We start from the raw sequence: 17,808 nt of genomic DNA on the forward strand, positions 1-17,808 counted from the left end.
AATAAATTAGGCCGGGCATGGTGGCTCATGCCTTAATCCCAGCAGTTTGGGAGGCCGAGGCGGGTGGATCACTGGAGGTCAGGAGTTCAAGACCAGCCTGGCTAACATGGTGAAACCCCATCTCTACTAAAAATACAAAAATTAGCCAGGCATGATGGCAGGCACCTATCTCGGGAGGCTGAGGCAGGAGAATACCTGGAACCCAGGAGGTGGAGGTTGCAGTGAGCCAAGATTGCACCACTGCACCCTAGCCTGGGCAACAGAGCAAGATTCTGTCTCTAAATAAATAAATAAATAAATAAATAAAATTTAGCCAGGCATGGTGGTGTGTGCCTGTAGTCCCAGCTACCTGGGAGGCTAAGGTAGGAGGATCCCTCGAGCACAGGAATTTGAGGCTGCAGTGGGCCGTGTAACACCATTGCACTGCAGCCTGGGTGACAGTGCAACCCTGTCTTGAAGAAAAGAATACGGCTTTTTTAGAATTTGTCTAGGAGGTTTTCTGGTTTTCACCAGAACCAACCCTTGCCTCTAATGTTTGACAGATACTCTAAAATTACTCTCTAGTAGGGCGGTACCAATCAATACCTCATCTCAACAGTGCATTGATGCTCCTGTTTCCCCAAGGACTGCCAATGCTGTATTAGGAGTTTTCTTAATACACTGAACTAATTGGTGTAAATGATATTCCTGTGCAGTGAGGTTGAGCTTTCTTCCTCACGCTTGTGGGCTATTTGTTGATGTTCTTCTATGAACCTATAGGCAAGCATTTGGCCAGGCCTCCTCACCTTTAATGCTTCAGATGTTTAACTTGGGGAAATTCTAGTATCTGACACTTGAACTACATAAACGGGTCTCCCTGTTACAATAATTGTCACCATGCTTGATGGTTTTTTTTTTAGACGGAGTCTCTCTCTGTCGCCAGGCTGGAGTGCAGTGACATGATCTCATCTCACTGCAACCTCCGCCTCCTGGGTTCAAGCGATTCTCCTGCCTCAGCCTCCAGAGTAGCTGGGACTACAGGTGTGCGCCACCATGCCCAGCTAGTTTTTTTGTATTTTTAGTAGAGAGAGGGTTTCACCATGTTGGCCAGGATGGTCTCGATCTCTTGACCTCGTGATCTGCCCGCCTCAGCCTCCCAAAGTGCTGGGATTACAAGCATGAGCCATCGCACCTGGCCAATTTTTAAGAATATGGGTTTATTACTTTAAAATGTATTTTTATCATTTATTACCATTTGTTTATTTCTTTCTATTTTTTTTTTTCTGAGACAGAATTTCATTCTTGTTGCCCAGGCTAGAGTGCAATGGCACAATCTCAGTTCATTGCAACCTCGCCTCCCGGGTTCAAGCGATTCTCCTGCCTCAGCCTCCTGAGTATCTGGGTGCCTGCCACCACACCCAGCTAATTTTTTTTGTATTTTTAGGAGAGATGGGGTTTCACCATGTTGGCCTGGCTGGTCTCGAACTCCTGACCTCAGGTGATCCACCCACCTCAACTTCCCAAAGTGCAGGGATTATAGGCATGAGCCACTGTGCCCAGCCTATTTGTTAGCTTTTTAATCTTTTTTTTTTCAGAGTCTCACTCTGTCACCCAGGCTGGAGTGCAGTGACACGATCTCAGCTCACTGCAACCTCCACCTCCCTGATTCAAGCGATTCTCCTGCCTCAGCCTCCCAAGTAGCTGGGGCTACAGGCTTGCACCACAACACCCTGGTAATTTTTGTATTTTAAGTAGAGATGGAGTTTCACCATGTTGGCCAGGCTGGTCTCGAACTCCTGACCTCAAGTGATCCACCTACCTCTGCCTCCCAAAGTGCTGGGATTACAGGCATGAGCCACCACACCCGGCCAACCATTTTTAAGTGTACAGTTCAGTGGCGTTAAGTACGTTCACACTGCTGTTACAACCGTCACCACCCTCCACTCGCAGGACTTTTTCCATCTTGAAGAACTGAAACTGTATTCATTAAACAGTGACTCCTCATTTCCTCCTCCACTAGGCCCTGGCATACTTTCCCTCTGTATGAATTAGACTATTTTAGGTACCGCCTATGAATGAAATCATATAATGTTTGCCTTTTTCTGGCTGGCTTATTTTACTCAGCATAATGTCTTCAATGTCGTACAACATGTGTCAGAATTCCCTTCCTTTTAAGGCTGGCCAGTGCCGCATTGTGTGGACACACCACATTTTCTGTATCCACTCAGCCATTGATGGATGCTTAGGTCGCTCCCACCTTTTAGCTATTATTTTTTTGTTTGTTTTTGAGATGGAGTTTGCGACCTCCCCGAGTAGCTGGAACGACAGGTGTGTGCCACCACACCTGGCTAATTTTTGTATTTTTAGTAGAGATGAGGTTTCACCATCTGGACCAGGCTGGTCTCAAACTCCTGACCTCAAGTGATCTGCTCACCTTGGCCTCCCAAAGTGCTGGGATTACAGGTGTGAGTCACTGAGCCCGGCCTTGACTATTGTTAATAATGCTGCTATGTTTATTTTTATTATTTATTGTTTATTTTGTTATCATTTACTACTTTATTTTCAGCTTCTCTTATTTCCTTTTTTTTTTCTTTGTTTTTGAGACAGTCTCCCTCTGTCACCCATCCTGGAGTGCAGTGGTCCAATCTTAGTCCACTGTAACTTCCGCCTCCTGGGTTCAAGTGATTCTCGTGCCTCAGCCTCCCAAATACCTGGGATTACAGGTGCCCACTGGCATGCCAGGCTAGTTTTTGTATCTTTAATGGAGATGGGGTTTCACCATGTTGGCCAGGCTGGATTGGAACTCCTTGGACCTCAAGCGATCGCCCACCGTGGCTTTCCAAAGTGCTGGGGTTACAGATATGAGTGACTGCACCCAACCGTAGTTTCTTTTATTTTCTATTTGCAAAAGTAATATGTTTTTAACAAATTAAAACATAGCATTACATAAATTCATGGAAATTGCAGGTCTCCATTCTTGTATCCATGAAGATAATAGGCAGTGTTAACAGTTCGGTTTCTTTTCTTTTAGGATTCTTATTTAGGTATATGCTGACATAAATTTTTATTTTTATTTTTATTTTTATTTTTTGAGACGGAGTCTCGCTGTATCGCCCAGGCTGGGGTGCAGTGGTGTGATCTCAGCTCACTGCAAGCTCCACCTCCTGGGTTCACGCCATTCTCCCGCCTCAGCCTCCGAGTAGCTGGGACTACAGGCACCTGCCACCACGCCCGGCTAGTTTTTTGTATTTTTAGTAGAGATGGGGTTTCACCATGTTAGCCAGGGATGGTCTCGATCTCCTGACCTCGTGATCCACCCGCCTCGGCCTCCCAAAGTGCTGGGATTACAGGCTTGAGCCACCGCGCCCGGCCCTGACATAATTTTTTAAGTGGGGTTATATGCTTTACATGCTTAAATGCTTTATTTTGACCCAATTTCAAATTTCCAGAAAGTATGAAAGACAATAAAAAGAATTGTCAGCCAGGTGCGGTGGCTCACGCCTGTAATCCCAGCGCTTTGGGAGGCCAGGGCAGGCGGATCACCTGAGGTTGTGAGTTCCAGACCAGCCTGACCAACATGGAGAAACTCCATCTCTACTAAAAATACAAAATTAGCCGGGCATGGTGGTGCATGCCTGTAGTCCCAGCTACTCGGGAGGCTGAGGCAGGAGAATTGCTTGAACCCAGGAGGTGGAGGTTGTGATGAGCCGAGATCGCGCCATTGCACTCCAGCCTGGGCAACAAAAGTGAAATTCAGTCTCAAAAAAAAGAGAGAAAAGAAAATAATTTTCATATACTTTTACCACATCTGCTTTCTCTCTGTTTCTATCTCTGCTTCTGTCTTTTCTGTCTCTCTTTCTGAACTCTGAACTCTTCAACAGTAAGTTGCAGACATGATGTTCATTTACCTCTAAGAACTTCAGGGTGTATTTCCTAAAAACAAGGACATCCTCTTATGTACCTTAGTATGATGATCAAAATCAGGAATGCAATACTGGTACTCGGTCTACAGATTTCACTTGGATATCACCGTTTGTCTCAATAGTGTGCTTTCGAAGCTGGGGACAGTGGCACATTTCTGTAGTCTCAGCTACTCAGAAGGCTGAGGTGGGAGGATCACTTGAGGCCAGGAGTTTGAGACCAGTCTGGACCACACAGCAAGACACCATCTTTTTAAAAAAGAAAAAAGCACACTTTCTACCAAAATAAAATGGCATATTTTCTCAGATAATAGTACAAACTGAGATGACTTCCTGTCTTCTGTAATAAATTGTCATGTCTCTTTGGCCTTATTTAAACGGGAACACTTACACAGACTTTTTGACTTTCTTTCTTTCTTTTTTTTCTTTTTTTTTTTGAGACAGGGTCTCGCTGTGTTACCCAGGCTGGAGTGCAGTGGCACAATCTCGGCTCACTGCAACCTCTGCCTCCCAGGCTCAAGCAATTGTCCTGCCTCAGCCTCAAACCTTTCCGGCCTAAACCTGGAAGGGTTTAGGGTTACAGTAGCTGGGATTACAGGCATGCACCACCACACCCGGCTAATTTTTGTGTCTTTAGTAGAGACGGGGTTTAGCCATGTTGGCCTGGGTGGTCTCGAACTCCTGACCTTGTGATCCACCTGCCTTGGCCTCCCGAAGTACTGGGATTACAGGCGTGAGCCACTGCGCCCGGCCTTTTTGACTTTGATGGCTTTGAGTTTTTTAAGTGTTTAGGTCAGATATTTTGTAAAATGCTCCTTAATTTGAACTCGTGCTGCTTCCTCATGGCTAGACTGAGGTTATGCAGTTTTGGCAAAACGCTGCAGAGGTGATGTTTTCCTCAGTGCATCGCAGGAGGCACAGAGCATTGGTCTTTTCCATGTGTATGATGTTAACTTTGGTCACTTGACTAAGGCAGTATCTGCTTAAATTTTTTCTTTTTTTTTTAACGAGGTAAAAGATATGTACAGTGAAATGTACACATCTTAAGTGAACAGGCTGGAGAGTTTTGACAAATAAGTCCTATCCATCAGTGTAACCAACATCCCAATCGAGGTCTTTATATATTGTTTACAGTGGCTTTTTTAATTAAAAATATGGTTTGTCCATCTTTTATGGGTAAATATAAATTTCTTTTCCTGGCATTTCACATAAAGCTGCCAGAGTTTACTTTAGACTAACATGGAAGAGCTAATTTCCATGGGCCTTGGAATAGTGTAGATTTATGATCAATTTATGCTTCGACACTAGCTTACCGTGTAGGGTGACCTTTAGCTCTCTAAGTCTTAATTTTTTTCATCTCTAAAATGGGGATGTCACTTAGCTCAAAACATTGTCTCAAGAATGGAATCTTCTGGCCGGATATGGTGGCTCACGCCTGTAATCCCAGTACTTTTGGAGGCCTAGGTGGGTGGATCGCCTGAGGTCAGGAGTTCGACACCATCCTGGCCAACATGGTGAAACCCCATCTCTACTAAAAATACAAAAAATTAGCTGAGCGTGTTGGCAGCTACCAGGGAGGCTGAGGCAGGAGAATCGCTTGAACGTGGGAGACGGAGGTTGCAGTGAGCCAAGATCGCGCCATTGTACTCCAGCCTGGACAACAAGAGTGAAACTCCGTCTCAAAAAAAAAAAAATGGCCGGGCGCGGTGGCTCAAGCCTGTAATCCCAGCACTTTGGGAGGCCGAGACGGGCGGATCACGAGGTCAGGAGATCGAGACCATCCTGGCTAACACGGTGAAACCCCGTCTCTACTAAAAATACAAAAAACTAGCCGGGCGAGGTGGCGGGCGCCTGTAGTCCCAGCTACTCGGGAGGCTGAGGCAGGAGAATGGCACAAACCCGGGAGGCGGAGCTTGCAGTGAGCTGAGATCTGGCCACTGCACTCCAGCCCGGGCTACAGAGCAAAGACTCCGTCTCAAAAAAAAAAAAAAAAAAAAAGAATGGACTCTTCAAAACACCTAAAAAAATCATATATATCAATAAATAAAAAAATTTTTTTAAAGAGGCTGGGTATGGTGGCTCAATGCCTGTAATCTCAGCACTTTGGGAAGCTGAGGTGGGAGAATCACTTGAGGCCAGGAGTTCAAGACCAGCCTGGGCAACATAGCAAGACCCTGGCCCTACCAAAAAAAACCTTTTTTTAAATGAACAAGCCAGGAAAAAACCAGCAAAATATATGAATATGCTATTCACAGAAGAAGAAAATAGGCTTTTATAGACCCAAACATGAGAAAAGATGTTCTAGCCTCACTGATGATCAAAGAAATGCAAATAAAAGCAACAATGAGATATAATTTTTCAGATATCAGATTGGCAGAGATTACAAAGATTCATAATACCTATGTTGGCAAGGGTTTAGGGAAGCAGGCAGTCTCATACGCTGGGGTGTGAGTGTACACTAGCTTTGTACATGTGTAGGGTAGTTTAGTCTTGCTTGTTAAAACTCTAAATGTTCATACTCTTAATTCCAGAAGTTCCTTTCTTAGCAACTTGTTTTTTCTTTTTAAATGCATTTTTTTTAATGCATTTTTCTTTTTAAAAATACATTTATTTATTTTTTAACAAAGTTCAGCTTTCTGATCCGGACAACTTATTTTTTATATATACCTGCACAAGTGAGCAAAATGTATGTATTATTGTGATACCATATCAAAGTGGCAACAACTCCAATGTCCAATCGTAGAGAATTTGTTATGATACAGCTGTGAAGTGAAATACAGTACAGTAAATGAAAGGAATGAGGAATGAGTCTTCTCCTGTGAAAAAGTGTTCACAACGAACTGTAGACTGAAAAAAAGTACATTTAACACAGAATCTAGACTCTTAGTTCCCTTTCAATGAGAAAAATTTTCCGAGTCAGTAATACTGCAATTCACTGATGACCATCGTTAATGATCATAGCTAGGTCAGGACTGTTTGTGGTATGTGGAACAAGGGTTTTTTCTAGCAGTAGAGCTTCATCAGACCATGTTATTTGGAGACGTTTCTGGTGTCATGTATATGGCTACGGGCCACACTTCTATGTAGTTAAAGACTTCACAGAAGGGCAGGTGTAGTAGCTCATGCCTGTAATCTCAGCACTTTGGGAGGCCGAGGCAGGTGGATTGCTTGAACTCAGGGGTTTGAGACCAGGCTGGGCAACATGGTGAAATCCCATCTCTACCAAAAATACAAAAATTAGCGGGGCTTGGTGACAGATGCCTGTAGTCCAGCTACTCAGGAGGCTGAGGCAGAAGGATCGCTTGAACCTGGAAGGTGGAGGTTGCAGGGAGCCGAGATAGCACCACTGCACTCCAGCCTGGGCGACAGGGTGAGACCCTGTCTCAAAAATGAAAAGCAAACAAAACAAAACAAACAAAAACTTCATAGAGGCGAGGACAAGGAGCACTAAAGAGTCATTAGCAAAATGATGAGTGAGTTCTCAGGTCTGTTAGGACAGAAAAAAGTAGGGGTGCCAGAATTCATTGATTCATTCATCAAACGTTGCTGAGCAGCTGCTGTGAGTCAGGCACTGTGGTAGGTGCTGGATGTATGTAAACGAATAACTACTCAAAATATTATAGGGGATGTGGTGATAGGAGACAGCAACTCCCACAGGCCGCCGTAAGGATAAAGGAGGAACCATTGGCAGCACTAAAATAGGAGCTCCAAAAGAGCGGGGACTTTGTTTTGTCCGTGACATTTTAGAACAGTGCTTGGCACATAGTAGTTGTTTGATGCATGAAATTTGCTAAACAAATGAACGAATGAATTTATGGAGTCAGGGTCCCAACAGATAACAGAAGATCCACTTGCAAATTATGCCCGGGATAATTTGAGGAGGAGCTCCTTATAGGGAGACAGAGTTATGTGTGGGCTACAGGAGAATCACAGGAACCATGCAGGAACCCAGGCTGGTGGAGAGACATTGTCACAACCTCTAGGCTGGCAGGGACGAGAGGATTGAGGTCACTGGAACTGGGAGGGAACCAGACTCTCCCTCCCTCTGATCTCCTGCCAAATCTACCCAGGAATCATGGGGCAGAGAACCCAAAACAGTCCACCCAGGTTGCCTAGAGCGTATCTTAGGGTGTCTCTCACAGACTCTGATACCTTACAATGGTATCGGGCACCAAACTCCATGAAGAATCCTGTGAGATAAGGAGTGTCATCCCCATTTTACAGCTGAAAACTGTAAAAATGTGAAAACATTTTGCAGACGAAACTGAGATTAGTTAGGTAACCTACCCGAGGTTATAATCAGTAAGACGCTATTAGCTACTGTTCTAAGAAATGCCATCATACTGGTGGAGATTTAATCCCAGGATGGGACACAGTGATGGTAAAGATAGCAGTGTGGCCTGATGGCTGAGAGCCTCATTTTTGGAGTCCACATAATGACTGGATGGTTGGAAGGGATGGGGCAAACTACTTCTCTGGGTCTCAGTTTCTCCATCAGTAAAATGAGATGATACCCAACTTTTGGGAATTTTTGTGAGGATTAAATGAGGCAATGATTATAGAATGTCTGATACTTGGTCGACTCTACTAAATAATAGGTGATATCAGAAGATGACCTTAACTCTGGCTGGCTGGGCTCAGTGATTCATGCCTGTAATCTCAGCAATTTGGGAGGCTGAGGCCTGAGGATCACTTTAGTCCAGGAGTTTGAGACCAGCTTGGGCAATATAGTAAGACCTCGTCTATACAAAAAAATTTAAAAATTAGGTGGAGGATCACTTGAGTTTGGGAGGTCAAGGCTGCAATGAGTCGTGATCACACCACTGTATTCCCATCCTACCTGGGTGACAGAGCGACATCCTGCCTCAAAAAAAAAAAAAAAAAGACCTTAACTTACGTAAACCATGCAAGTGTTAAGCCTTTGGAAATATGCCAGAATGTGAAATATGTTCCCTCTTGGGTGGGGCAGTATGGTTGTTCAATTTTTGTTAACTACTTTATACTTGTATTTTTCCATTTTTGACCATGAACACGTGACTTTGAGAGTCAGGAAAGCAAGGTGCTACCTCGCCTTCTTCCTTTCCTTTTATCAGGGCATCCCATGTCCCTGCCTCTGTTTTCTGTGTTGGGCCCTAGGCTTCTGGGCTCCGGTCCGAGTGGCCAGGGTGGCCAGCGTCTGCAGCAGTGGAAGATCTTGTACTCCATGTAGGATTCAGTGACTTGAGTCCGCTCTTCCTGCAAACACCACCTCCCCTCTTAGGGTGGGGAGAATGTGGAGAGAGCCTGAGGCAACAATTTGGATCCTCATAACTTTCAGACTTTGCTCCTAGTTTGACTTGTTTTCCAACTGGAGTTCTAATGGCTCAGGCTCCTGGAGCAGACTCTCCTTGCTATGAGATGATTGGTTATGTCAATATTCATGATGATCCTGTAAAATGAGTATCATCCACATTTTATAGGTAAGAGAACCGAGGCTCAAAGTAATTACATCAGTTTGGCTAAAATTGGCAGGGCACGATGACTCACACCTGTAATCCCAGCACTTCGGGAGGCTGAGGCAGGTGGATCACTTGAGGTCAGGAGTTCGAGACCAACCTGGCCAACATAGCAAAACCCCGTCTCTGCTAAAAACACAAAAATTAGCTGGGTGTGGTGGTGAGCCCCTGTAATCCCAGCTACATGGGAGGCTGAGGAAGGAGAATCACTTGAACCCGGGAGGCAGAGCTTGCAGTGTGTCGAGATTGTGCCACTGCACTCCAGCCTGGGCGACAGAGCAAGACTCTGTCTCCAAAAAAAAAAAAAAAAAAATTGGCTAAAATCCTACATTTGGTAATTGACAGAGCTGTGGTGAATTTGAGTCCTTTTGCCTTCAAATGCTGTAATTTCTGAAGCCTTCAGTATGTTTTTCAGAGACAAAAAGTTTTAATGTTCTAATTATAAAAGCAATACCTGATTATAATTGGACAATATGTAAAGTAGGAAAATCACTTTCATGTCATCGTAGCCAGTGTCCCTACTGCCTGCAGGAGTTTGTATCTTGGTATTTTTCCAACATTATAATGCAAGCTTTGTTCCACAGTATCAGGAATTCTTTGAAGCTTTATATTCAATGGCTCCCTAATAATCCCTCAACTGGATGCGCCATCATTTACTTAAACAATTCCCTATTGTAGGACCTTCCAGTTGTCTCCAGTTCTTTACTGTCAGCAGCGTGCTGCAAAGAACATCGTTTTATTCAGAAAGCTTTTTCTGTTTGTCCCGTTTCCTTAAGATAGCTTCCCAGAAGTGGAATTACTGGTTCAAAGGTTATTAGCTTTTTTTTTTTTTTTTTTTTTTTGAGATGAAGTCTAGCTCTGTCACCCAGGCTGGAGTGCAATGGTGCGATCTCTGCTCACTGCAAGCTCCGCCTCCCGGGTTCAAGCGATTCTCCTGCCTCAGCCTCCCGAGTAGCTGGGACTACAGGTGCCTGCCACCACACCCGGCTAGTTTTTGTATTTTTAGTAGAGACGGGGTTTCACCATGTTGGCCAAGATGGTCTCTATCTCTTGATCTAGTGATTTGCCTGCCTCAGCCTCCCAAAGTGCTGGGATTACAGGTGTGAGCCATGGTGCCTGGCCGCTATTGGCATTTTAACCCTCTTCATACATCTTGCCAAATTATTCCCCCAAAGGGTGTCACCGGCTACTTTTCCTGCCAGCAGCATGTGACAGTATTTTGAGGACAGCTTCCTACTCTGACCAGCTCTTTTTCTTCTCTCTCCAAAGCCTCATAAGAAGAATGGCTCAGAGCGTGGTGGAAGTCATGGAGGACTCAAAGGGGAAGGCCCAGGAGCACCTCCTGGCAAACGGAGGTAGGTGGGGCAGCCCTCTGACGTGGAGCGCAATCTCCCAGCTCCGTCTAGACCAGAGTCGCCCTCGCTGTGGCCACACAGCAATCACCAAGACGGCCCAGGCCTCAGTGGACGCTCTGGATTGACAGGCTGGGCAGAGGCTCTGCACTCACTTTTATTTATTTATATCATTATTATTTTGAGACAGTCTCCCTCTGTTGCCCAGGCTAGAGTGTGGTGCAATCTTGGCTCACTGCAACCTCCGCGCCCCGGGTTCGAGTGATTCTCCTGTCTCAGCCTCTTGAGTAGCTGGGACTACAGGCACCCGCTGCCACGCCCGGCTAATTTTTGTATTTGTAGTAGAGACAGAGTTTCACCATGTTGGCCAGGCTGGTCTCAAATTCCCAACCTCAAGTGATCTGCCCACCTTGGCCTCCCAAAGTACTGTGATTACAGGCATGAACTACCATGCCCGGCCAATTTTTATTATGATTATTTTCTGAGACTTGGTCTTGCCCAGGCTGGAGTGCAGTGGTGTGATCATAGCTCAATGCAGCCTCAACCTCTGAGGCTCAAGGGGTCCTCCCACCTCAGCCTCTTGCTCACCACCACGCCTGGCTAATATATATATATATATATATTTTTTTTTTTTTGAGATGGAGTTTCGCTCTTGTTGCCCAGGCTGGAGTGCAATGGCATGATCTTGGCTCACAGCAACCTCCACCTCCCGGGTTCAAGCGATTCTCCCACATTCAAGCGATTCTCCTGCCTCAGCCTCCTGAGTAGGTGGGATTACAGGCATACGCCACCATGTCTGGCTAGTTTTGTATTTTTAGTAGAGACAGGTTTTCTCCATGTTGGTCAGGCTGGTCTCGAACTCCCGACCTGAGGTGATCCGCCTGCTCCAGTCTCCCAAAGTGCTGGGATGACAGGAGTGAGCCACCGTGCCCAGCCACGCCTGGCTAATATTTTTTATTTTTTGTAGAGATGGGGTCTCGCAATGTTGCCCACGCCAGTCTTAAACTCCTGGGCTCAAGCGATCCTCCTGCCTTGGCCTCCCAAAGTGCTGGGATTCCAGGTGTGAGCCACTGTTCCTGGCTGGTGCACTGCTTTTAGCTCATCAGCACTGCTAGGTTTGGAAGTTATGCCCCTTCCTAAGTTCACGGCTCTGCAGTTCCGCCTCTACGCTCACCGGCTGGTGAACTCCTCAGAGTGTTGCAAATGAACACAGGGTCAGGGGGCTCAGCCCGGCGCCTACTGTTTGCCCCTCCACCCTCTCCAGAGCCACCACTCTCCCCACCTGGGCAATTCTGCCCCCTCACCTCACCCTCACCGATTTATCCCTTTGCCCAAACCAGGTATGAAAAATGCCTTCCTGTGCTGAGGAAGGCCTCCAGCCAGTCTTCAATTGCCATCCAGTAAATAAGAACAGAGGCTGCGCCCTGAAGGCTCCCTGCAGTGTAGTCACGTTGGGAATGTCTGCCTCCCCCGTGCTGATAGGAGGAACCTTTAGATTCCAATGATATTTTGGTTCATTAACTATGTGCATGCTATTTCAGTGCATTTAAAGTGTGCAAGGCAAAACCTTTGAGACTTTGGAAACTTTAGAATTAAATATTTAAATATCTGTAGAAATGATTAAACTTACGTGATTCTATGCATGTATATTGAAGATGAGAGCAGAGAGAATACTGGGCCAGTGTGGTGGCTTACGCCTGTAATCCCAGCATTTCGGGAGACCGAGGCGGGTGGATCACCTGAGGTCAGGAGTTCAAAACCAGCCCAGCCAACATGGTGAAAACCCTATCTCTACTGAAATACAGAAAAAATTAGCTGGGCGTAGTGGTGCACACCTGTAATCCCAGCTACTTGGGAGGCTGGGAGAGGATAACTGCTTGAAGCAGGGAGGCAGAGATTGCTGTGAGCCAAGATCGCACCATTGCATTCCAGCCTGGGTAACAGAGTGAGACTCTGTCTCAAAACAAACAAACAAAAAATAACAGCAATAGATAATACTGTATGTTTACTGTACCTTTTCCATGTTTAGAAATATTTAGGTATACATATGCCATGTGTTACAGTTGCCTGCAGTGTTCAGTACAGTCACATGCTCTACAGGTGTGTAGCCCAGGTGCAGTAGGTTCTGCGAGATAGCCTAGGTGTGTCACAGGCGATACCACCTAGGTTTTCGTAAGTGCCCTCTGTGATGTTCACACAATGACAAAAATCTCCTAATGACACATTTCTCAGAATGTATCCCTGTCATGAAGCAATGCATGACTGTATATACTATATGTTTATAATAAAATTTATATCCTTTGTTATAAATATAACATATATTCATACTTTTCCCTTCTGAAAACATGAGGAGACTTTTTTTTGAGACAGAGTCTCACACTGTCACCCAGGCTGGAGTGCAGTGGTACGATCTCGGCTCACTGCAACCTCTGCCTCCTGGGTTCAAGCGATTCTCCTGCCTCAGCCTCCCGAGTAGCTGGGACTACAGGCGCCAGCCACCACGCATGGCTAATTTTTGTATTTTTAGTACAGACCGGGTTTCTCCATGTTGGCCAGGCTGGTCTTGAACTCTTGACCTCAGGTGATCTGCCAGTCTCGGCCTCCCAAATCCCAAAGGATTATGGGCGTGAGCCACCGCGCCTGGCCAGAGGAGACTTTATTTGGCTGTTTAAGTTGACAAATTGAAATGTTCCTACCCCACCTGTGATCTTGGCTTTGTGTGTCTATGTGGCTTAATAACTCCACCTTATTATATTGCAGGCTTGAAAGAAAAAATGAAATGTTTAAAGAGTAGGTTATGCATTGTTTGCTGTGTCTGTGCTCGGCGTGATGCCCGCATGTCCCAGGAAGGTGGAATCTCGGTCTGGTTGTAGGGGTGCAGTGATCAAGTTACCACGATTTCTCAAGTAACAACCTTGTAACTTGGCCACAATATCCATATGACACAGATAACCACCGTCTCGTCCCCTCCTCTTTGTCCTATCACCCCTGCCTCTCCTGAGCAGCACTGCATGCCACTGGAAGCTGGGAACGCTTTGACCTTGTGGAGTTCAAGATGAACTGTCTCTTTCTGCATGTGGTCTGCTTCTTGCTTTGATGCCGCGCGGTGTCCCAACTGCCTGCTCTTTGAGCCTGTCTGTTTTATGGCCACTGGAAGCTTAAACTCCAGGCTTCACTTTGGGTGGCCTTGATGGGGTTCAGACATACAAGGAGCCTCCGGGCAGTCCCGGTGCCCAAACAGGTCTTTCCTTGTGTGAATGTTAGAGGGAGTCATTTGCTTTGGATTTTCTCCAACCCGCTCAAACTGGTGGAATCAAAAATAGCAAATCATTTTAGGTTGAATACAAATCTTTAGAGATTGGCAGTTATCAAATGCCTTCCCAAATGTAGTCTGTTTGTTACACTGAAATTTTTTGCTGATGCTAAGAAAAAAATCACCTTGTCAAGTTAACCAAATGGGTCTGATTTCCCAGAAGGTCACTCCTCGGGTCCAGGACTGCAAGGCTGACTTCAGGTAGAGAGCTACTTTTCTACATAAACAACGGAGGAACTTTAGCTTATATTAAAATAGCGATCAAAATGCTTATATTTTATGCAAAATTAATATAACCTTAAGTTAGATGTTATTATTATGCAGTATCCATCCCCAGTCCTGATGGTACCAGCAGTGGCCTGGAGAAAATTCAGCTTCGTTTGTTGAATGGGCTTTATGACCTCTGTGCCTCCTGTGAGTCGGGTCTCAACTTCCTAAGACTAGAATTAGTGAAGCACATTCTGAAGCCTGGAGGCTGTAGGGAGGCTGAGGTGGGAGGATTGCCTGGGGCTGGGAATTCAAAGCTGTAGTGCACTGTGATTGTGCCTGTGAATAGCCACCACACTCCAGCCTGGACAACATAGCAAGACCTTCTCTCTTAAAAACAAACAAACCAACAAGCAAACAAGCAAACAAAAAATACAGCATGTGCCACAGCCTCCTGAGTAGCTGGGACGACAGGCGTGCACCACCATGCCCGGCTAATTTTTGTATTGTTAGTAGAGACAGGGTTTCACCATGTTGGCCAGGATGGTCTTGATTTCTTGACCTTGTGATTCACCTGCCTCAGCCTCCCAAAGTGCTGGGATTATAGGCGTGAGCCATTGTGCGAACCGAGGGGCCTTTTTAAACTTAGTTTGACTTGGGCTTTCCCAGTGTTACCTGAATGAGGAAATCTTTCTCTTCTGCAGGGCACCCATGAACTAGTGATTGACAGGATGAACCAGAGGCGTGCATTGTTGCATTTTAATCCTATTTCCTCCGGGGACAATTAGGGCACCACTGCTCGCAGCCGGTCAGACCTGGTCCAAAAGTCACTTCTGGATTTTCCTTTTCTCACCTGTAAATGGACTGAATAGCTTCACAGGCTCTTGGCTTCACCGGGACCTGTTGTTTCTGCTTGTTCCTTGCCTCTAGTTGAGCTGGGAGCAGGGAAGGACACAGCTTTGATTGCAGCGAGGGCTGGCAAACACCTTGCCCAGCCTGGGCCCCAGAATGTCCACAGAAGACAGAAACCCTCGAGGCTTGTCTGGCTTGCTGGGCGATGGGCCACAGCCTGGTTGGTCACCATCCCTCATGCTGCTGCCTGCCAGGCAGGCCTTGGTTTGGTTCTCGGACAAGACCGTCATGGCTCAAGAGTTGCCAGCCTGTGCAAAGCGTGTTTTGATGAGGGGTAAGCCTGCCTGGGTCGTGGTCTGACCTCATGGGCCCTCAGCCCAGGTCCGCGTTACCCCCTCTGAGGCCCAGGCTTTAGTGACTACAGCTCAGGCAGGGGAGGCAAGGCCTGTGTGTTCCAAGCTGCCGAGGGCAAGCTGTGGTACTGTGAGTAGAGAAGGCCAGAGGGGCTGGGCACGGTGGCTCACACCTGTAATCCCAGCACTAAATGGGTGTCTCAGCCTCATTCTGACAACGAGAAGTCTAAATCTGTCAACCAGAGACATTTAATCAAAGGAGACTCCTCTATTATCTCACAATAATTCTGGGTCACTTTGCTCAGAGAGGTCAAGGAGCTTATATCAGGTCACACAGCCAGTAAAAGTCAGAACTGGCATTTAAATGTGGGCCTTACTGGTTCGAAAGCCCTAGTTCCTACCACTGTTTTACTGGCTCCCAAATATCTCTCAGCAATTTTTCATTGGCTTGTGGTGAAATCAGAAAAATAAAGACATGCAGTATTTTTTTTTCTTTTTGAAAAAAATACATAAATCTTATTTTAAAAAGCAAGATCTGGCTGGTCACGGCGGCTCATGCCTGTAATCCAGCAATTTGGGAGGCCAAGGCGGGCAGTTCACCTGAGGTCAGGAGTTTGAGACCAGCCTGGCCAACGTGGTGAAACCCTGCCTCTACTAAAAATACAAAAATTGGCCGGGTGTGATGGTGTGTGCCTGTAATCCCAGCTATTTGGGAGGCCAAGGCAGGGGAACTGCTTGAACCCTGGAGGCAGAGGTTGCAGTGAGTCGAGATGGTGCCACTGCATTCCAGCCTGGGCGACAGAATGAGATCCATTAAAAAAAAAAAAACATAAAGACCAGCGGGATGGCAAAGGGCCATCCTCAGACAACATTCTTTCCAAAGGCAAGGTGCATGGACAGGGAAGGGCTTGGATGCCTGACCCAGGGCAAGGCTCAGTGTACACGGCTGGAGCTGGTGTTCAAGACATGTGAGAGATGAGGAGGAAGTCACAGTCACACACCCAGAAGCTTCTGGAGGCCCCTGCAGGGAGACATCATCTCAGACTTCCCTGGCATCTGTCAGTACCAAGCACATGCTGGGCACGCAGTGGTGATGCACGGCCTTTACCTTCTGGAGGCCACAGCCTTGCCGGAGACAGACTCTTAGTGCCACATGCGCTGTGATGGAAACAAAGACCAAGCTGCAAGAAGCGGGTTCAGTCTTGGAGGAGTTATAGGGCAGGGATGCTTCAGATGGAAAGGGAGACCTCAGCCCTTTGGTCTGAATGCCATGAAGGCCTTGGACTTGGTGCAAATGGCCAGAGATACAAGCTTGATCTGAAATGTATCTCTTCCAAGCCACATAGATAGTGCAAGCTGATATCACAGTCATGGTTGCCAGGAGGAGTCTGTTAGTATTTTGAGCATGTTTATGGAGCACTTGCTCTGTGCAGGGCACTGTGACAGGCTCTGGGAACACAGAGACCAGTGAGTCACAGTCACTGTCCTTGAGGAACCTGAGACAGCACAAGGAGTGGAGTTCAGGCCAGCAGGAGCAGGGACAGTTGGGCCACCCCTGGAAGGAGCTGGTCTTTCCCTGTCCTACATGTTGAAGGACAGAGGCAGCCGTGAGAGGAGAGTGGGGAGTTGTGGGGACTTGCCTGGGGTGTCAGAGGGGATGAGGTAGGAGGTGGAGGGAAGAGATGGATGGGATGGCACACACCGCCTTGCCATCTCCCATCCTGTGCTGCCGCTTGGTGCCTTGAGACTGGTTCCTGGCTTGTGGGATGGCTCTGGGCCCATGGTGGGAGATGAACTTGCCTGTGTTTGTGCAGTGGGGTCCTGGAGGTGAGTTTTGCTGCTGTTCCTGCCGCAGGAGGAGTCCTCCCAATCCTCCTGGTTACCCTCTGACCGCTCCCTGCTCTCACTTCCTCCCCAGCCTGCACCCTTGCTACAAGGTCATTCCCACTGTGTGTGGCAATACCAAAACCTGTATTAATACCCAAACTAATACCAATGTCTGAGTCAGCCTGGACTGCTGTCACAAAATACCACTGACTTGGCAGCTTAAACCATAGACTAAGATCAGACAACCTGGTTTCTCCTGAGGGCTCTCTGCCTGGCTTGTAGATGGCCACCTTCTTGCTGTGTCATCCCATGGCCTTTCCTTGGTGCCTGCATGAGGAGAGAGAGAGAGCACGGATCCAACTCTTTGCTGTCCCTTCTCATATGGCCTCGAATTCCATTGGATCAGGGCCCCACCCTTAGTGCCTCAGAGGTACTCTTGTCAACAGGCCAGGACTCGCCATGTTAACTCCAACACCAGCGTCCTAAAGTCTGTAAAACAAATTCTCCCAA

General features: G+C 46.7%; 1 protein-coding gene and 1 non-coding gene across 5 annotated transcripts in view; both read left to right on the forward strand.

Annotated features, from left to right (window-relative positions):
- Window positions 1-17,808, forward strand: part of ATP6V1C2 (ATPase H+ transporting V1 subunit C2) — a 64,753-nt gene that overhangs the window by 22,375 nt on the left and 24,570 nt on the right. For all 4 annotated transcript variants that reach the window (XR_004178182.1, XM_031654930.1, XM_031654932.1 and 1 more), the window contains exon 4: window positions 10,664-10,749. Coding sequence is in view for 3 of the 4 variants with exons in the window: in XM_031654930.1 (XP_031510790.1) it covers window positions 10,664-10,749 (86 nt within the window). In the remaining variant the exon portion in view is untranslated. The remainder of the gene's footprint in view (window positions 1-10,663; window positions 10,750-17,808) is intronic.
- LOC116270409 lies at window positions 460-524 on the forward strand. Its single transcript, XR_004178447.1, has one exon. It is a non-coding gene; the product is annotated as a U7 small nuclear RNA (small nuclear RNA).

Source organism: Papio anubis, chromosome 14 (assembly GCF_008728515.1).
Source record: "Papio anubis isolate 15944 chromosome 14, Panubis1.0, whole genome shotgun sequence".
In the NCBI taxonomy this organism is placed as follows: Eukaryota; Metazoa; Chordata; class Mammalia; order Primates; family Cercopithecidae; genus Papio; species Papio anubis.